The sequence below is a fragment of the Pseudochaenichthys georgianus genome, chromosome 24 (assembly GCF_902827115.2).
Source record: "Pseudochaenichthys georgianus chromosome 24, fPseGeo1.2, whole genome shotgun sequence".
Lineage (NCBI taxonomy): Eukaryota > Metazoa > Chordata > Actinopteri > Perciformes > Channichthyidae > Pseudochaenichthys > Pseudochaenichthys georgianus.
The window spans coordinates 32,883,131-32,905,645 of NC_047526.1; the positions used below are offsets into that span (position 1 = coordinate 32,883,131).

Here is a 22,515-nt window from a genome sequence, read left to right on the forward strand (position 1 = left end):
TGGAGCAGATCATTGTGCGGTGGCCCTGAAGTGCAAGACGCCACAGCATTTCACAAAACACAACAGCATTTCAGATTGGACGGAAAGGGTATTCCTTTAGGGAGAACACTTCTTGTTTGTGATTGGACAGAGACAGCCAGAGAAGCACTGCTGTGATTGGTTGTTTTTGCTGCCAGTCAAGAAATGACGCTGCGTGATTGGCCCAACACATCAGCCGTTAGCTGTTAGCACACACTCAGAGCTCACAGCTCCTCATATCTGTTCAGAAATTGGACAAAAGTTAAACATATACAAACCACAGACTGTCTATGTCATGGCGAATACAGTCGCTGCTTTATTTATGTCTGTATGACGTTGAGTGTGGACGGAGCAGCTACAGGTTAGTTTAGCTGATCGATCCGCCCCCTCTCCAGCGTCTTGTTTGAATGACAGGAGTAAACACAGAATTAATGCTTTATTAACTCATGGTTTTTAAGGGGCTTATCTCCATGTAAATACTATGGTCAGGCCCGGTTCTACGGGGGTGCATAAGGGTGCATTGCACCCTCAGATGAGTTGTTATGCACCCTCATTAAAAAAATTAAAAGTGAATTTTTTTTTTTTTATTAAAAGTGAAAAATATTACATATATAATAACAATAATAACAATAGTAGTAATAATAAGAAGAAGAATATAGTTGAAATAAAATAAATTTTAATGGTGGTTAAATAACATTGTCTGCTGCATTTATTTGGTCAATTTAAACGGTAAGTAACGTTATTATGTCAGGTGCGCGTGACCTGTGCCCCTGCGCGTTCGTCATCTGCAAGGTGCTTACACAGCAGTCAGTGATGGACATCAGAAAATTGTTAAAACAACCAGCCCTTATCGCCAGCAGCAACACTGCATCTACTGCAGGTAATAACAGTTCAGATCATGGGGACATTGCGTTACCCGCGGCCACTGCCGTGGACACTAACGTCCTCCCGCCCGACTCGCCGGCTTTGCCCGCCTCTCCCTCTTCGTTGCCCCAAACACTGCCACCCCTCGGCGGCCCGCAAGTGCCAGAGGACCTCGGCAAAACAGAGCCTGCCCAGGTATATTAAAAAAAGTACCCAACTCGCCTGTACAGTGGGGTGAGGCGCTCATTTTGCAGCTCATCGTTTCACAACAGAGATTGACTGGAATATTCCTCAAAAAAATATGCCATCTTCTGCTATGCATGCAGACATTTCGGTCTTGAAAGGGGAGTGATTTGTAAAATATCCATAAAGAAATAGTAAATCTGCTTACAGTTCTGTTTCATATGGGTGTTGAGATGTATCCATAGATCTCTTCATTTTGCTCTCAAAGTGCACCAGATTGATGCTTTTAACTTCAACATTTAGCATGCCCCCGGACCCCACTGAGGGTGTTAGGTCCACTCCCCACTTATAAAAATAGCACTTTACCACTGCACCCTCTCTAATCTCAGTTGCACCCTTAGTCATTTTGTTCTGGAACCGGGCCTGACTATGGTAGACCACCCAATATTCGCATCGCTCTAATCGCTCGAGTTTCACCGCGGCTGTCAGCTGTGTTTGTTCCTGTCTTTCAAACAAGAGGCGCTGGAGAGGGGGCGGGGCTTATCTCCATGTAAATCCTATGGGAGATACCAACTACAACAAAATGAACATATTTGACCATGATTTAATTGTAATACACGTTTCAAAGTGATGCCGAATTAACTACATACTGATAACGGTTAGTAAAAACCATGAATTAACGCTTTGACAAGTCTGCAGACAAGACGGCAGGCGAAAAGCTTTTAAAATGCATGTTTTCTGAATGGAATCGGACCCATCAGGCTAAACTAACCTGTTGCTGCTCCGTCCACCACCGTACATTTGTCTACTCATGTGAATTTACAGATTATTTTTCACGTCGAATATTCCAACATGATAATATTCTAATGAAACAGTCAGCGTGATTTAATTAAAAGCTTTTTTATTCATGCAATTATAAAAGTTGCATAATTTCAGCGACAGTAATAGCGCCAATGCTTTTAATGTGATGAATATTCTGATCACCCTCCTTTTGATGTAATAATGTGTCTTTCTGGATTACTCTGGCACAAAGGGGATCACACACACACACACACACACACACACACACACACACACACACACACACACACACACACACACACACACACACACACACACACAGCTGTCCTTCCATTGCACTCAAACACAAACAGCCTTTAACAACATAAACAAGGTTTTATGTTTAGCTCTGGACAATTAGCTTAACAAAATCATTTTAATTCATGATCTGCTTACAATTTAGAGATTGTTTGGGGGAAGTTGTTACTTTGAAAATAGCCAGGCGAGCCTTTTCCCCCTGTTTCCAGTCATGATGCTAAGCTAAGCTAATAGCTATGGCCATATTCAGCATTTAGACAGAGCAACCATGTCTCCTTTTATAATGCAACATTATTTATTGGTTAGGTTTATTTGTATGAATGGTTCTGGCTTTAAGTAACTAATGGGTTGTTGAAGTCATGGATGTAAAAAGAAGTCAAGAAGTCAACATTGACAACATTTTCACACATGAATACATACTTTACCCAAGATGTTGAGCTACCATGGTTAAATGTAATCAACAAGCAGTGAAATAATGTCCTTTTCTAGCAATGATATTATTATTCTGTGACTGTATATGTATTGTTCCTCCAGTTTAATCCTCCTGCTGACTCAAAGCAGTCGGCTCTGTGCCAGATATATCCGACAGTCATGCAGCCGAGCAATGATGTAAAAATAACAAAAGGCAGCATTTGATCTTTAAATTCAATATAACACATCAAAGCACAGAAAGTAGAACAACGATTTTCTTCTGGTCCCTAAACCAATAACTTGGTTTGTTTAGATTGCTTGGTCATTCTTTGTTTCCCTTGACAGAAAGTCTTTCCGAGTTTGAAAAAGAAAAATGTGAGAAAAAGCTCTGAAACAACAAAAATATACTTTACTCCTAATCAGCTGCAGCCTGAGAACAATAGTCAATATTCTCATTGTGCATCTTGGATATCTTAGCCCCGGTACACTTCATTATCTGAGGAATAACTTATTGCGTGTTGTTTTCTTCTCCTCCCCCACTGGATCTCAAGCTGCTGGGCCTGAGTCACCTCCTCCCGCAGAGAGACTCCCGATTGGCTCGAGCAGGTGCACCGCGTCCCAGAATATATTCAGACAGTAGGTAAATAACAAGTTTCGACTGAGCACAGCTCCCCTTTCCCAAGTCTCCTGCTTTCCTTCAAAGTCAAACACCTACAGCACTCGCTTGCCCTCGAGCAAGGCACCGGACCCCCCCCCCCCCCTTTCCCCCCTCACTCCTAGTATTAGACTCCTGGTACAAGGGTGGGTTAAAAGCACAAACACAAAAAAAGGTGTTGTATTGAAACTAATGCACCAGCACTCACAATGGTTTGGCTTATTTGAGTCTACTTTTTTCTTTTGACTTAATCCAAGGCACTGCGGATAAAACCGTCTAAAGCTAAATTAAATGTAATTAAACAATATTAAAAGTCTTCGAAGTCATCCGCAGGCAGTAGATATCGTGTTCCATCACAGGAAGGGCCTTTCCTTGTAAATAATGGGCTGTACATACATACAAGTCTTCCAGAGCACCAGCCAATTAAGAGACACACATTTAAACTCGTAGTTAAAATGTTCCTCATACTAACAACAACATTGCTTTTGAATAACATACGGACCTTTCTGCCCACAGGTCTTTAGTTGCATGTAAAATCACTACATGAGTCATAAGCTGTGAATAACGGAGGAACAGAACCGTCTTCAGCACTCTGCTAGATACTGTAGTGACGAAGACTCTCCATAAGCTGCAGGGAGAGGGGGAGGACGACACACACACACACACACACACACACACACACACACACACACACACACACACACACACACACACGCCTGTTTGGCATTCTGTGTTGGTGAAGCTCGTCCTGGGACGCGCAGAGGAGAGGAGGAACAAAAGGTGAAAAGTAAAACATAGAATCAGAATATTTAAATTAAATTTAAAACATTTCTTATTGTATCAGATGATTCTGATATGATGAGCCTAAAAACAAATATATTGTAATCCAACTTCTGTTTACATTCATGCTGCACCGTGGTAGATCCACTCCCCACTTGTAAACATAATACTTGACCCCTGCTTACACCTATATGCCGTCACCGTGAGCTGATTATCGAGCCTTCATTGTAACAAGTATACTGTGTGTGTGTGTGTGGGGAGTGTTGCAGTAAAACATTCCACTGCAGCGCCCGGTACCTTAATGGGAAACCCTACATGTTTGAGCACCCCCTATGAAACGTGAAGCTACCCCACAGCACCCCCAAAAGAAAATCTCTCCTGCCACTGCTATTCTGTGTCATCATTTTATATTATTATTCAACAATTATTAGTAAATTGTACTCACCTGATTGTTAAACAACAGAAGTAACCCCCACTTTTAAGGTATGTTTATGTGAGGTTAAAACATATATTAATACTACTAAACTTTTCTATTCTTTCATCTGCACTAACTTCCTGTCCACTACCACAGTGGTTCTCAAATGGGTGTACGCAGACCCCTAGGGGTACGTTGGAGTACTGCAGGGGGTACGTGAGGTGTATTTTATGTTAATGAAAAAAAAAAATTATATTAACAGAGTTACACATATTTCAAAACGCAAAGTGTAATAACTGCAGTGGCCTTCCTGTCACTGAGAATAACAAAGATCCTCAGTTGCCCCTTTCACACCAGCGCCTTTTCAGCTCCGGCTCGGAGCTAGAGCCTGAAAAGCGCTGGGTTTTCCAGTTCACACCGGAGCTGCGCCGGCTCTTAGCTCCGGAATCCGCTTCATTTCCAGCTCCAAAAAATTGTCGGTCCAGAGGCAAGAGCTTTGGAGCTAAGAGGTGACGTCGCTTACGTCTCTCTTACGTCGAGGCGTGCAGGAAACTAAACCCACCTCCCATGGGTCGACTGCTATGCCTGCCTACAAGCAGTAGTGCCTATAAACACACTTTATAAAGTCAGGCAACACTAACAAGGCTTCGTGTGATTCTGTTTATCTCTACCTTACTTTGACCATCTGTTCGCTGTTATCGATCATTGTGGAGAGAGGCAGACGTGTTGTTTTGTATTATTGCAGCTATCGGATGCAAGTAGTCAGTTTAGCTTCGGTTGCTATGCCAACATCACCCGTTTGATACCAGAGAAACTTTCATAACAGCGTTGTGATACCAAACCGTGTCAATTCCGACTGACACACATTCACTTAGGCTAAGGGGAACTGGGGATATGCATCAGCTGCTTGTGTGAGTCGGACAGTGAATACTTTAGAGCGGCCGCTGCAGTGTGAGCTAACGGGAGCTAACGGGAGAATAAACTCCCGTGGAAGAGCTGCACTGCAGCGGTCGGTAAATGCTGCAGAAACACATTAATAAACAATGAACCACGGCACTCTGGAGCAAAGTATAAGGTTGGAGAAGTCGTTATTCAATTTATTCTGGCTTCGTGTGATTAAAAGCAACACGATCATCGACCCGACGCAGTTGTTGTTGTTGTTGTTGTTGTGAGCTGCCGTAATGGCTGCCGTTGGGGGGCAAATCAGCGATGTAAACGGTGACGTCATGACGCAGCAAGGGCAGCTCTGGGGCGCCAGTGGGCGGTGTGCACAGAGCGGGAGCTGAAAAGGGAAACTGGAGCTGAACCAGAAAAGCTCCCGCTCGGAGCTAGAAACTGAAAAGCGCTGGTGTGAAAGCCGCAAGTGAAGCACGAGCCCATGTTTCACTACATTGTACAACTTATTAAAAAGATCAGTTAAATGCAACTAATGTCGTCTGAGTGTTATTGCATGATGTTAAAATTGGTTTGCCATGAATTTAGTGATGGATTGTAAACATTTGAAATGTAGCATTTAAGTGTTTCTCAGTTACAAATAATAATAATACATTTTATTTCGAGGCGCCTTTCAGGACACCCAATGTCGCCTTACAGTGCATTTAAAAGATAAAACAGCTAAAAAAAAAAAAAAACGTCATCACAAGGTTGTTGCTTTAATAAATCAGACACCGATGGTGCAGCGCCGTACTGTACCTCTTTATATAGGCTTTTCTTCCCTAACAAATTGCTTTTGCGCTGACCAGGGGGTACTTGGCTGAATCTTTTTTTCAAAGGTTTGAGAATCACTGCACGACCAGATGATTCCCTGCCTGAACCTTTTTCTGGACAAGTTTGCTTATCTCGTAGCATATCTAGCTAACAATAGTTTGCTGAGCATCCAGCCAACATGAGTTTGCTAAAAACAGTGGTTTATCTATCGAATGCTGGTTTGCTAAGGACATACATATCTAGCTAATGTGTGTGTGTTAACCTTTATACAGTCTATGGTGTTAACACATTAGCATATCTAGCTAACGCTATTTTGCTAAGGACATTAGCATATCTAGCTAACGCTATTTTGCTAAGGACATTAGCATATCTAGCTAACGCTATTTTGCTAAGGACATTAGCATATCTAGCTAACGCTATTTTGCTCAGAAGATTAGCAAATCTAGCTAATGTTAGTTTTCCAAGGCTATTAGCATATACAACTCATAAGGTAAGTAGAAATTAGCAACGTTTTACTTTTCCTAATAGGCCTAATAAGTTAAAGTTCTTCTTCTTCTTTCGTATAACGTTAGATGTCCAACTCGATGTCGTGTAGCCATGCCCGCATCTCCTAGGTCCTAGGTCGAAGAGGCTGGCTTCCGAGGGTGGTCTACATAAGGGGCAGATGGTGATTATATGGACAGCGGTCTGCTCAGGGTCACCGCACTCGCATGCCGCACTGTCCGCCAAGCCCCACGTCTTCATCGAGGTTCTAAAGCGACCGACCCCAGTTCGTAGACGGTTCAGTGTGGTCCACTGCCGGCACGGTAGGTCGTCTCCTCCAATGGTGCCATCTCCTGGGCCTCAGATGTAACGGTGGATTCGGGAGGGCCCGGTTAAGTTAAAGTTATTTGGGAGATTGGACAGGAAACAATGGAACCAGATGTATTGATTGTATGCAATAAATACACAGCGCTATCGACTACAAGGCATGCAAACTTTATTTATTGAAAAGGAAATGTGATTAACTCATGTTTCACGATGTGTCCTGATGTTTGAGGTGGGTCTGAGCCTGTTGCCAGGCAGCAGGAGTATACTGGTCCAATGATGCCACCCTACAACGAATATGTCCTTATCCAAACATTAGTAAGACATGATCTCACTGACCAGCCAGCTTTTGATTGGTTAACAATAGCATGTAACCTCACACAGTTAATGCTCACAGAAGGTGATGTTGCTGCTTTATGAAAACATTTTACTGGAGCTGAAGTTACGATCCGACTGATAAGCTTTGCATTTATCTATTACTGCTTCCTGTGTAAAACTTGCTCACACTATAACCTTCTGCAGAGTTAGGCAATTATGTTTGAATCTGATCGTTTGCCCTGCAGTGTTAACGCTGCTCGCTGGATATTTCAGCGAGCAAAGTGAGATTCGATTGTTGTGTTTATTACTTTTTGGGAGAGCCACCGGGCTCACCTAATTGGATTGTGGTAGTCTGAATTCCCCTCGGCACGAGCGAGCTTAAAGCTATAAAATATTCCAATTATTAAGCTTGAGGAAGTGAAGCAGGATGTGCGCCTTAATTTTATACCGGCTAAAAATAGAAACACAGATGGATGACAAACAAATGTGTGTCTACTGTATGTGTTCGCAGTTTCTGAATCAATCCCCCAACACTGACACACAATAGAGAGCAGTCCATCATGTTGTCGCGCCAGATGCGATCCATGTTCCCACAGCTCCCCCCATTTTCATTTGTCTCTGAAACGTCAGAGAAAAAGTCATTTTTAATGTGTCAGAAATACTAACACAATGTACACACACAGGGGAACGCACGTCGTAGATCTTCATTAGCCCTGCTTTGCTCTGTCATGTTGTGAATTTCAAAAGCTGATTTCCATTCAGTCGGCCGCAGCTGATCCAGTACGTCCCTCTTCATTATTCATCAAGAGCCACTTTAATGAGGATGTGCCCCATTTACAAATCACCACACACTGTGATCAGTCTTTACATTAATGCTGGCATCACATACATGTTTCATAAATGATCGGCGAAAATATGAAGCCATTAGTCTGTGCAAGGACCAAAGTAGTGGTGGGAAATATGATGTCTTCCGGCAGAGGAGTATCGGTCATGTTTAAACACTTTTTAATACATAAATGTGATGCAATACATTGATTGTATGATATTTGAAGTTCTTTTACCGGGTTTTTCAGTTAGTGGGACTGATGTAACCTCCATTTACAACTTAATTTCATAAAAATATAATTTGTCCTGCCCAATCAAGTGCTGATGGAAATGCTAGTCAAAATATGCACCCACACAATCCTGAGGTCTCGTCAACCAAAGATACTGTGTGTTTATTATGGGTGTGCAGGACCTTGTTAGCCAAAAACAGTAAGGTCCTCCCTCCCTCTCGTTTCAGAGTCACTTCCTGCCCTTGATCACATGTGTAGTCATCCCAGTTATTCTCACCTGTGACCCATTATCATCCTTCTCACTGTGTATTTAGTCTGCGTTCCCATTCCCCTCGTTTCACCGCAGAGTCAAGTGTTCAAGCAGTTCTTCCCCTAGTGTTCATCGTGTACCTCATCTTGCTATGTTACCTGGCCCTGCGTTAGCCAGTCTGTTTGACTGATCCACCGTGTACCAACCTGTAAAGACTGTTTTCAAACTGAAGCCTTTGTCTCTATTGCTGTTGAGTTGCCTTTGTTCACATTGCCATCAAATCATTATATAAGATGGTTTTTAAATTGAAAACTTTAGAAAGTTCCCTATATGGAGATATACATTAACTTCCATAAACCAACTCGTATTCAAAGCAAGAGCAGGCTTTCCTGACTTTTTGGATAGTCAAAAAATACACTTTTTATTCCACTATATTTGTTTTAATTGCTTACATGTCAACTAATAAATTATGGTAAGATAAGACTTTATTCATCCTGAAGGAAATGGTTGTGCCAGAGATACAAAAATACAATACACTATTTCATAGTGTTTTATTATTATTATTATTTTTAAAAAATTCTTGATTTTATTTATTTTTGATTTTATTAATCTGTGTGAATCTTTGCTGTCCTGTTTTTTCTTACCCTGTTGCTGCTTTGTACAATGGAATTTCCCCCCGGGGATTAATAAATGTTCCGGTGTGTGCAGGAAGCAGGACCCACATGCAGATTCAAGTGTCTAAAATAACTCCTTTATTTCAAGGCTATAACAACAAACAAAGACAGAACAGAACACTCACCGAAGACCACGTCAAAACACAAGACGAACCGACAAAGACAGACAGAAAAACCAGAATTTAAATACACACAAGACTAATTATACAAACAAGCACAGGTGAGGAGGGAGGAGAAAACACAGGGACACCAGGTGCACACAATCGGGTAATAAGACACACCAGGGAAACTAACGACAGGGAACCACAGACAGATCTAAAGACAAGACACAACACAGACAGAAACAGGCAAGACAGGAGGTGAAGACCTTTCAAAATAAAACATGAAACAAAAGACAGAAAGAGACAAGACAAAATACAATAAAGACAGATCTTGACAGTACACCCCCCCCCCCCCCCCCTCAAGGGACGGATCCCAGACGTCCCAAAAAAAAATCCAGCAGGGTGGGTGGAGGGGGACCGGAGGACGGACACAAAACTAAGGCCAACAGGGTGGGTGGAGGGGGTCTGGAGGACGGGCTTGGGCTGACAGCGGAGGACCCGGAAGGGGTCTCGGGCGGACGGCCCGGGGGCAAGGCAGAGTTCAAAAAGGGGAACTCGGGCGGACGGCCCGGGGGCAAGGCAGAGATCAAGGATGGGGTCTCGGGCGGACGGCCCGGGGGCAAGGCAGAGTTCAGAGTGGGGCGAAGGCCAAACAGCTCCGGAGGCCGGGCAGGACCCGGAGCCGGTGGGACCTCCAACGGAACTGGACAAGGAGTTGGCAGTACCCCCGGCAGGACAGGTGATGGCGGGGCCTCCAACTGGACTGGACATAGAGCTGGCAGGATCCCCAGCGGAACCTCCAAAGGCACGGGACATAGAGTTGGCAGGACCCCCGGCAGAAGAGTAGTCGGCGGGGCCTCCAACGGGACAGGACTTAGGGTTGGCAGGACCCCCGGCAGGAGAGTAGTCGGCGGGGCCTCCAACGGGACAAGACACAGGGTTGGCAGGACCCCCGGCAGGAGAGTAGTCGGCGGGGCCTCCAACGGCACAGGACATGGGGTTGGCAGGACCCCCGACAGTATTTAGTATTCAGTCGTGCAAAAGCCGTAGTGGTAGTTACGTAATTGCCCGTTATATGATACATTATAATAGGTGTATCTACCCAGCGGCATACAGAACAGAGTCATTCATATTGGCTCAAGCTGTAACTGTAATGCATTGCGATTATAATACAACATCCAAAAGATCTGAATACTTCATCCACCTCCGATTTCCATCACAAATGTTGAGCCGCCCACTCTTCCCTTCAGAATCCAGAACTGCTGCTAATGTTCCCTAAAAAGCGTCCTTTTTCCGTTCCATTTCCCTCCAACCACCGCCTGCAGCAGCTGCTTCTCCTGATGAGCACAGCTGCTGCAGGGCCTGGTAGGCGACTCTTTCCTGGTGCGGGGTGCAGACCCGTGGCTCAGGGGAAACACTGCCACTCTGTGCGTGCGTGCGTGCGTGCGTGCGTGCGTGCGTGTTTGCAATGCCATTTATTTCAGGTGATACCAGTTCAGGAGAGAAAAACAGAAACCTGTGGTACGAACATCCATCTCTGCTTTTATCACAGAGTGAAGACGTGTTTGCCCAAATTACACAACTTTAACACTAATACTAGTTCAAATGCATTCTGGTGTACGATACATCCGAATAGAGAATTTCTGTGTCACATCTGCTGTAATTGCAAACACATGAGGCCACATTTGCTCATTTATAATCCTATCAATGGGGGTGACAGTCCTGCTGGTCCTTTATTTGGCTCAAACTTGTTATACAATAATTTCTAATTATTTGAATATTTCATGCGTTGAACACTTTGCCACGGAGAATTACAAGTGTCTGCATGATTAGAGTCAATCTACTCCCAGACTGGACCAATCAGAGCAGTGCAGATGAACAATACATGCAACCTTAGGAGATCCCATTTACCAATACTTGCAGTGACAAAAGGAAATATCTAAAAACAAGAAGTGTTTTGGAAAAGCGTGCTAGAAATGTATCTACTACTATCCACAAAGATTTTATAAAAATACAAAGCAAAAATCCCATAAATGAATCATCCAAGAGTCCAAAAAGTCTTATATAATATATCATACACACATTACATTAGCCAGTGACATAGACAGTAGGACTATACAGGAAACAGTTATATTGACTTTCATACAAAAAGTTGAATATTGAAATACTTAGCTACAAAAACACATCGTAGCGAGATCATGTATTTTCAGGTGATTGCAATCAAACCTTTTTTGTCATTATCTATCCCTCAGTAAATAAGCCTGGCTGCCGGTGACAGAGTCCAGCCTTCACAGTCCATACGATGGTGTGTCCAAACACAGGGTTTAATAAACAAAGTGACATGAGGCTGATGTTATTCTGTTCCTGTCGCTTAAGATGAATTTGTTGCAAACCCGAGAAAGAAAGCCAAGGGTCCCCTCCCTCTTTGAGTGTGTCTTAGTGTTATTGATTTGCTGATATGAGGAGCGGAATAAAAGTCCCCTGGCACTCCACCTCAATGCCATACGCATAAAGCCAAAGGAAAGTGGCCTTCAAAGGCTCAGTAAATAATGGTTGTTTTCCCGATATATCAGTCTCAGTTAACAGAAGAATACTGATACACATGCAGTTTAATAGCCCGGCCTATGGGACCAAACATCCATAGTTCAGACACTTCTCAAATTAAGCCTTAGATCAACGCCCTGAAATGTGAATGGTTTTTCTTTTTTTGAAGCCTCCACAGTCACATGCATTCCGGGGGCCAGAGCGGGCGACGTTGAGGCGCATCTTAAACTGCTGGCTAAAAATAAACGTAAATACGGTAAGATTGTTATTCACGTCGGTGGTAATGATGTTCGTTTACGCCAATCAGAATGCACCAAACTTAATGTGGAGTCGGTGTGTAGTTATGCTAAAACAATGTCGGACACCGTAATCTTCTCTGGTCCCCTCCCCAATCTGATCAATGATGACATGTATAGCCGCATGTCATCATTTCAGCGCTGGTTGTCTTGGTGGTGCCCAGCAAACAATGTGGGCTTCGTAAATAATTGGACAGCCTTCTGGGGAAACCTGGTCTGATTAAGAGAGACGGCATTCATCCTACTTTGGAAGGTGCAGATCTCATTTCGGCAAACATTTCAGGGCTTTGTGGACTTAATCCAGGGGTGTCAAACTCAATTTCATCCCGGGCCACATCAGCATTATGGTTGCACTCAAAGGGCTGGTTGTAATTTTAATTATATATAAATATACATATGTAAATATATATGAAATAATGTATTCTATTACATTGTTGGCCCTGCATTGGATTATTATCAGTTCTGGTAATATCTTCCTAGATAATTACGTCTGAAAGCAGAAATCTAGGGCAAATAATTGAAAGTAAATATTCAACAATTACACCAATTGTATTGTATATTATGTTCTTTGCAAGCTCTTGCGGGCCACATAAAATTAGGTCGCGGGCCGGATTTGGCCCCCGGGCCTTGAGTTTGACACCCCTGACTTAATCTATGACAAACTGGAGTTGAGACCAGGAGGCGGAGTCGCAGTCTTACACGCTTCTCTGCGCTCTCTCCTAGGCAGTCATCCATAGGAATCTGCTTTCATGACATTCATTCATTCATGACATTTCCTGCATTCAAACATGCATTGTTATTTTGGGGAAACTGTGTTGGCTTCAGAAGCGTTGATGTTATTTCTGAAAATTGGACAGAGCTAGTCTGTATGCGAAACTAAGCTAAGCTAAACACTTCTCAGTTCCATCTCTGCAGAGACAAATCTAAGACATTTGAAGGAATACTGGTTTCCACTTCCTTGCCGAAGGGAAAAGTGACAGCAGTCCCTCGAGGCAGTAATGCTCAATAAAGTCAGAGGATTTACAAAACGACTTAAATTCTTCCATTTTCATCAACAAATATGTAAAACTATTTTAATTGAACGAAATCCAAAGTCGGTTGCCACCATGGCTTTAGGAAAGAACGTACAAAAGATGTCTTTGCTCTAAGATGATTTTACAGAAGTGTATCCAGCTGACCAGATAACATCTTGTCAGTCATCGGCTTGTACTTCTCTTTGTCCCTGAATGTTTTATTCTGTGTATACGCCGGGGCTTTGGAGGTCTTGGTGGTAAATGCTTGAAGATGCAGGGATTTGCCTGAGCTCATTGATGCTCCCTGCTACGGCCGTGGGTATCTGCATAAAAACCAACAACTGAGCCGGTGTGATAACCTTGTACGCTGTAATGAATCATTCCAGCACCTGGGAGCTTAATCCCCCTATTGATGGACCTTCAGGCTGTTTTATTATTTTACCACATACTAAATGCACTCCATGAATACTTACCAATGCTTCCCCCAATACCTAAACACATACAACTTTTAATTTTCTCTGTCTACTAAAGGTTTAAAGAGTTATTGACCCACAAAGCCTCAGTGAATAGTGAAATGTGTGCACTGTGTAGACTTGTACTTCTCACATTGTGAATCTTTAAAAATAAATTAACCCTTTACTGAGTCCCTTAGTTATTTATTTTTTAAAACCAGAGCAGATTTACTACTGAAATTGTTAAGTCATTTTTGAAACAGTGGGCTGAAATAACATCTAGCAGCAGTAAGCCAGCTAATTTGGTTAATAATAATAATAATAATAATAATAATAATAATAATAATAATAATAGCTTTGATTTGTATAGCGCCTTTCAAGGGACCCAAGGTCGCTTTACAAGTAGTAGGGCACAAAACAAAAAAAAGTAAAAGTTCTGCTGTCAATTTAAATTGTAGAACCAAGACGGTATTGAGATCATGAATGACTCATCCCCAGGGGCTCACTTCTCAGAGATACAATTTCTATTATTGTAGAAATAATTATTTCTATTATCCCCTCCCCTCCCCTCCGATAACAATTTCTATTATCCCCTCCGTTAGCATTAGCTTTGTGAGCTGGTTGAAAACAAAAAATATATATAATATAGCAACACAGTCTCACGGCATTCTGTGTTATAGTCACGAAATGTAATCTATTGATTCGTGTTCACCAGCACGATTTTCGCATTTTTTTCGAGTCACACAGAACGATTTTAAAAGCAATGTAAATAATAACAAATTTGAAGGAAAAAGAGATTACAAAAAATACAGATTGCCGTATTCTGAAACAGAACGAATTTATAATTGGTAGTATGTTTCGTGCCTGCACCAAATACTAACAAATAAAAATACAGATTTCAGTATTCTGAGGCTCTGAGCCCCATTACTTTTCCTCGAGGACGGCAAAGAAACTCAGACATTGCACAATTTAAAATAAAAGGGTTAGGGTTAGACTTAGGGTAAGATATTGAGTAAGAAAATGTTTTTATGAACCACACAGCTTCTGGTCTTCCAAGACCTGACGTGGTGCAGGCACGAATCATACTACCAATAGAAATACATTGCTTTTAATATTGTTCTGTGTGACACGAAAAAAATGCAAAAATCGTGTTGGTGAACACGAATCAATAGATTTAATTATTTTCGTGACTATAACACGAAATGCCGTCATATACAGTTGTGCTTTATTGTATAACATTATGCTCTTGATAGCTGCCTACATGATATCATTTTAAAGGACTAAACCTTGGCTAGCGTACAACCTATCATTATGAGTATGGTGGTTAGACGGACATGCTAACAATGCAGCCAAATTTGAGGCAGGTAAATCCACTTTTATCATGTCTATTGGGATTAGAGAAAACAATAATTGTAAATAAAGATATACTCTGCAGTGCCCAATCACAGTAACAGCATATTAAGACCTTTAGATCTTGTAAAATAAATTGAATATTAATGTTTGTAAAAGGCTAAAGCTCTTGGTTTCAGGTGTGCAGCATTTGGTTGTCATATTGTATAATTTCTGTGTGGTTAAACAGGAAGTGGAACATTGAGAGTTTACATTATTTTAATCACCAGATGGTGCGCAAGGTTTTAATCTTTGAAACATGCAATGCCGTGCAAGCTGAGGAGAACACATTCATATTAGCCGCTCATAAATCTTTTGTGGAAGTACCCTGACTGCTAAAACAGTATGAACACCATGAACTTATCCATGGTGTAGCACATTGAACAGTTATTATGTTTCATTGGGAGGTATTTCTCTTAAAAAGGTACATGTTATGGTACAGTTAATTATGTAATTTTACATATTTGCTTTTAGTTGAAGTGTATGCAAAATGTGTAAATGTATGTTGTGTACAAATACATTTAGAAAAACGAAGAAAGAAGAAATGTCCTGAATAAATACATATAATCAGTTCATAACTGTGAGGGATTAATTTTGTCTTTACTCCTAAGTGTCAAAGAATAATTCTCCTTACTCCTAAAATATTTGACCTTTCGGCCTGTTGACGCTTTACGACCAAGCCGAAGTCTGTTATCTGTCTTAAGGAATGGGAACGGTCAGCTGTGGCTGACCTTGCCAGTTTAATGACCGGTCAACTCTCGGTCACAAGAGCCCTAGAGTCAGATAAAGATAATTCAGTGCTTCCAGGTGGTCACGTACACCTTCCCCCAATATTTGGGATGACTCTGAGTGAAGCTAATTAAAGGTCTGCCAAGATGAGAAGAGAGTCAGAATTGACATGGCAACCCACCGGAGCAGTCAGAACCTTTGACTGTGTGACTTGTGATGAGAATTTCTCCGGCCGATACTCGTATTAAATCTCAGTGTTTGACATCAGAACTCCTGCTCGTGCCGTGTCTCTCTGAGTCCTGACTCTCCATTGCTACAGAAGTTTCCCTTACAATAACCAGTATGGAATTGCATAATCAAGGCTCTCAGGAATACATATGCTCCTGAAAGATTGCCAGTAGGCATGAAAAAAGCTTTCAATATCAACATTTTAGCTGTGATATAAGAAAAAAATAGCTTGTCAACTCGGGGAAAATATCCGAACATGACTGCATTGTTACTGTAGGTGTAAAAATCTAACTTCCCCCGTTTCATTTTTTAAAGTTTACCACACAGACTTTACAATTCGACAGCAGGACAACCGTGACATGCCTATAAAGGAGGGGATAATAGAAATTGTAGCTCTGAGAAGTGAGCCCCTGGGGATGAGTCATTCATGATCTCAATACCGTCTTGGTTCTACAATTTAAATTGACACCAGAACTTTTACTTTTTTTTCCTGTTAGGCTTTTCAACAGACAAACTATTAAATATATAGGGTGTCGGGTAAAGTTGCAGACAAATCAAGAATATGTAAAAACGACAACAATGTTTTATAGACATATTGAAACCTGTGTTTTCATTGTATGTATGTATTTTGTATTTTCACATTACATTGCCTTTAGCTGACGCTTTTATCCAAAGCGACTTACGTGCGTTCGACCAATGTTCTACTTTTGAAGCTTCTGAAGCTTTCGGTGGAAGCGTCAGCCAATCAAATCATATGCCAGTACAAGCTCTAGCCAATCAAACCGCTGCTTGTGTGTCAGGGGCGAGAGATTCATGTGATTGGTTGTTGGTCGAGCTTCAGACAAGCTTTTTTTGAAGCTGGAGTGTGGACGGGCCGTTACTCCTGCAGGACTCTAATGTCTTTGTCAGTCTTAGACTGTCTGACGCTGAAGCTGACGCTCCAGGGAAGTGCTACCTAAAATGGACACCTGATTGCTGAGTTCTCACAGCTGTGGGGCCACGTCCCTTTAATTAGTTAACTCTCTGCAGCTGGTGGCCCTCAAAAGGAAATCGAGACTGGCTCCCTCCTGAGTTGTTATTGTCTTTTCAGTGGCCCAATAGTTTTACAATTACATTAAACCCTAAGTTTTAAAGTTATGAGTTTAACCCTTAATACAGTTACACCTACTCAATAAAGCTCTTAGTATTCTACAAATGTTTAAATCAAAGTTAACCCTAGCAGTCAGTTAGTTCAGTTTTAAGGTTTCAGTCAAATTACTTGTCCCAAGTTTCTGCCTGACAGATACTGTAGCGGTTTTGAGATTTAAAATCACAATTTCAGTCAGATCAACTACAGAGCATGTATACAGTACACCCACTGAAACAGAGAAGTCTAAAAACAGAATGTTACTCACACAATTCTAAGTCACCAGTTGTTATCCTGTCAAAATCGAGTTGCACACTGTATTTATTTTCTTAATCTATTATGTAACGGGTATTTCACTTGTTGAATTGTTGTTGTCACAGCACATCGATGGTGAAAGTGATGTGATTTATAAACACAAATGAATGAGTGTAAATCCACATCACTAAACAAATTAAATCCAGATGACTCAAACTAATTATGTATAATAAGTGAGTGTTTGCATTTTCTCTCAACCTTCATAGGGGCTTTTATTTGAAGAAATGCAATGTCATTTAGTCCATATAGTCAACATGGGGGGGGGGGGGCATCTGCCAAGGGTCAAAAATCTATTTAAAAGAAAAAAAAGTACACATTAATGCCTAATTGTGTTTTCTTTTTTTCTTATTTCACTGTTTGTAATGAAAGATATTACGGATTAATCCTGGCAAGGTTCATAAAAAATATTTAATGTATTTTTCCATATTTACAAATCAACTTCTGATCCTATATTATTCTCTCCAGTCATCTTGTTCATAACACTTACCAACAATATCACAATCAACCGTAATATATGAGATTAAACACTATTATATTATAGTTTTTTTCACTTTTCACATTTAAAAGTAACGGCATCAAGACTGATAGTTCAGTGTATGACATTGCGTGTTAACAATGTGGTATTTTTTTTATAAGTATTATTTAATCAATACATTGACGTAGATATGACCCCGCATATTAGTTAATTTCCCCCTAATTGTTATTTAAAATATAATCCCAATATTTGCGATCAACCCCCGCCCCTTGAACGTCACACTTCGCTTTCACCACATTCGCAGGATCGCTCACACGTTAATGTTTTGATTTTTCCCACACCACCTGAAGGCAGCGCTGCTCCCATCCTACGTGAATGCAGCATAAACTGTTGAGGTGATCCATGGCAACAGAGAAACCAGTCCTACACACACACACCTCCAATCTCCACACACTCTCCGTCAACGTAGCCGGAATGCAGCGAGGAGGAATCACTCTTAACGGATAGAAAAAACATCCAGCATCAAGGTGACCGACCGGGAGCCTGTCAGTCAGCTGCCCCGAAAACAAGCTCCACATCCCGGCAGGTGACAGCAGACAGGACCGCTGCAAACGGACGCTTTTTGTCCACGGACAAGATGGTAGTAGCAAACGTTTCTGGGGCTTAAAAACCTGAAAAATCACCTTTTGGTGTATTATTATCCGGATGCAAGCAAAAATGAATCCTAATTTTAACACTTTGTGGGCTAAAAAGGCTTCATATATTTGATTTTTTTTCAAAGTGTTGCCGGAAAAAAACGCTCACTTGCTCCAGAGCTCTCCACTGGTTTCTACGGAGAGCCGTGCAGTTTAATATTACAGTCCATATATCTCTTATCAGAAAGCATAATCGTGAAGATGGCGACTGGGTCGGGTTGGCAGCAGTATTACTGCCCTGCCGGTCAGGGGAAATTTAGTTCATCCACGGGAACCAGCATGTCGTTTCAGACTGGCATCGCCATGGAATATACCCAAGACCTGCACCTGAAGATGAGCAAGAAAATAGCACAGCTAACAAAGGTAAGGAGTGCTGAATGAGGCCTCTCAGCTGTGTATCACCCCTCAGGTTTAGACCCTTTAACTACCGTTCTGGTGTGAGAATGGAGCACCAAACTCCCTTAGGAATGTTTGCCAATTTAGTATTTTATCTCCTATTGGTAAGATTTCCCTAATTGGTATAACAATACCTTCAATTAAGCCTACATTTCAAATGTATTTGTGTACTTTCGGCCTTCATTAAACCCCAAAAGCATTTATTTTCCATATTGAAATGCTTCACTTTCACAATTGATTCACGCTTCCACACTGCTCACTAATGCTGTATTTAGTGTTGGAAATAAGAGCTGAACACTTGATTAAAGTTGGATTTTTTTATTAAAAAACATGCTGCTTGGTATTTAATTGAATGCCGAATTAACAAAAAGCTTCCATTTAATTGCTAAAATGTATTAATTGATAGTAAGAATGCATGGATTAAAGTCAAAAAACAAAGATACCTTAAATGGGTAACATTCTCTACGGAGTTTGGCGCACATTCCTGTTTCCACTTGTACACATACATGCTTTGGAGGCATGCCTGAAGGCAAACCCGGTTTGTTTCAAATGCTGCATCCATCAATATCGGGTCATTAGCCACGACAACAATCAGAACAGTCATTAATCACCTGTAGCAGCTCAGAGTGTGCTGGCATTTTGTTTGACTTGTTAATGTGGTTCTGGGGGCTTATACATAATTATGCAACTAAATAAGGCACTTTCTCCAAAGTTTGATCCTTCATGATGACAAGCATACTAGGAAATGAGACAGAGATTGAACATAAGACTCAGGCTTGTTGATAACTGGGCATTTGATTATGCTGTTGCATTCATACAATTCCCTTTGCTGCCTCCTTGTTTGCTTATTCGGAATATTGTATGATATGCCTTGCAATTCCCCTGTTGTTATGCCAGAGTGTATGTGTGTGGAATAAGAAATGTGTGCCTTTTGATGTACAATACTCTTAAATATTTATTCATACAGCATGCAGTTCTAGGAAGTAGAACACGTGTACTGTTTATATAGTAGATTCAGGAGCTCATTAACTGGAATTATCTCAGTTAAACATTTCATTTGCTTTGGCCCAGCTGATGGGGATGACGCCGTCTGTACCGGTGTACTTTCAAGGGCATTTAAAATGTCTTTTTGCCCGAGGAGCGGTGCTCTCATCTCTCACTTTCCAAAATGACAGGGTTCAAACTTCTAACACAGCCGTTCCACCACATTCACCCCGGGTCAAAGCTTGTTTACGGTACGGTTCCAGTTTGTTATTACGGTGCAGCTGTACGGGTCTGACGGGCCTCGGGCTCACACAGGCTTCCAGGTGGCTTTTTTGGAGAGGCCTTCTCTTTGCTACCGATACCTCAACTCGGTTACACTCTCCAAGGACTTGCTACTGACGCCAATATAAGATGTGTGCTCTCGGTATTTCTCTTTGTTGCTGAAGACGTGGAGGCTGAACAAAAATGGTGTGTGCCGAGGCTAGTGCAGTGTAGGCTCTTTTGAGTCACATTGAAATAGGGAAACAACTTTTTTTTTAACGTTGTTAGCTTATTCTTCACACCATGGCATCCTGTATATCCACACCTGGAACTTCAAAGTCCTCCTCATTACTCACAAGGCCCTCAACAACCAGCCCCCCCTACCTCACAGACCTGCTGCACCACCACGCCCCTTCCCGCTGCCTCCGCTCATCAGAAGCCAACCTCCTCTCCAGCCCCACCCGCACCACTCACCGGACCTGGGGGGACAGAGCCTTCTCCGTCGCTGCCCCCTCCCTCTGGAACCCATCAGAGACTGCACTGACCTCACCACCTTCAAAACACTCATGTATTATTTGACTTTAACTTTAACTATATTTTTATTTGTTGTTCCTTCCTTTTCTTTTCCCTTCACGATATCTGTAAAGCGTCTTTGAGCACCTGTTAAAGCGCTAACAAATGAAATCTATTATTATACAACATCATTTCTTATTATCAAGGTATTTGTACGTAAGCATATTATGCGAAACCATTTGTACCAATATACACCTTTTTGCCCGATGGCCTTGAGCCTTTTTAATTATGTAGCCGACTATGATTTGTTATTTCCAAGTTTGTAGTCGTTTGTGATTCCTATGCCTGAAATTCTTATTGAGACATTTTTAGTAATAAATAAGGAATTAAAATAGTTCCCAAACAGTGGCATGTATTTGATTTATTTAGCAGAATCCAGTACACACACAGTAAGCATTGCTTTGTTAACATCAGCTTGAATTAATTTGAAAAGTAAATGTCTACATAACACATCACAGTTGGTTTTAAATGACTCCATGGTAAGATAATCGTGTTTGTGCCACATGTTCACTTGGATACAGAGTTATTCAGACCTGCGTGTTCCCCAAAGGTCACGGTGCAATGCCAAGCAACAACACCCCAACAAAAGGTTGCAAAATAATGCAACAAGATAACTCACCGGCTGTTAAGTATGCAATATTAATGCACAATTAAGTTCTTCTACATTTCAGGTCATACCTTGAAAGGACAGGGCAAGCATGCGTAAGCTTGTGTGGGCCTCTGCAAAGGATTACATGCATTACATCGTGAAATGTAAAACACCATCATGCAGCGTTGTAAAGCCGTGGAGAGAGAGCCTTGTTTCAGACTTAGGGACAGTGCATCACAGATGACTTAAGTGCAGCTGTGAAATACATCAAATAAATAATTGAATAATCCATCACAAAGCAAAATGAAGAATTTCAAGCATTGTGATTACAGAATTGCTCGTCGTTCTCTCAGTATTTCCGTGAGAATCAATTGGAAGCTGAAGTGAGCGGTATTTCCTGCCACCAAATAAAACAATGGAGCATTATTTTAACATGTCACACACACTCCCACAGGCGTCACATCCGAGCCGCGCATCTCCCGTGCCTTGTTGTATTAATCCACAGCAGAATGGGCCGATAGCGCGGGGCCATCTGCTCGCGCTGACCGCTGATCTCCGCGGGCCAGAGCCGCGTTCAGGAATACAGAGCAGCAACCTTGAAGTGTGTGTGTGTGTGTGTGTGTGTGTGTGTGTGTGTGGCTCTCTGGCTCTCTGACACATGACGTGCTGAGTGAAAGACGAGGCTCGCTGGACGGTGATTGCGGCATCTACATTTCTTATCTCATACGGACTGACTGACTGGCCTACTTTAATCCTGAGTGTCTTTTTGTGTTCTTTGTATTTTATTCCGATTGATCAAGATCAGCTCCCTTTTTAGTTTGACACTCTTATATTCTGAATGTCTTTTTCTTGTCTGTTATATTTTGGGGCAAGTTGATTGGACGTTTGATTGGACGCTGATTTCTATCGATGTACCCTAAGCCTTTTAAATGAGAACTATTGTGCATATGTTCAGGTGTATATCAGTACGTCGTGTCTCTACTGGGACATGTCTCCATGCTGTAATGTTCAAAAAGCTCTATTTTTCTCATACTGCCTGTGCTGCAGCACCTCTTTTCACCCTCTGTCTGAAACCAGAGCCAAGTCTACTCTGATTGGTTAGCTGGCCGGCTCG

The 22,515-nt window shown here is 41.8% G+C and overlaps 1 protein-coding gene across 6 annotated transcripts in view; it reads left to right on the forward strand.

Annotated features, from left to right (window-relative positions):
- Positions 1 to 18,253: 18,253 nt before the first annotated feature.
- Positions 18,254 to 22,515, forward strand: part of fam184ab (family with sequence similarity 184 member Ab) — a 164,644-nt gene continuing 160,382 nt past the window's right edge. For all 6 annotated transcript variants that reach the window (XR_004551216.2, XR_004551217.2, XR_004551218.2 and 3 more), the window contains exon 1: positions 18,254 to 18,961. Coding sequence is in view for 3 of the 6 variants with exons in the window: in XM_034076385.1 (XP_033932276.1) it covers positions 18,800 to 18,961 (162 nt within the window). In the remaining 3 variants the exon portion in view is untranslated. The remainder of the gene's footprint in view (positions 18,962 to 22,515) is intronic.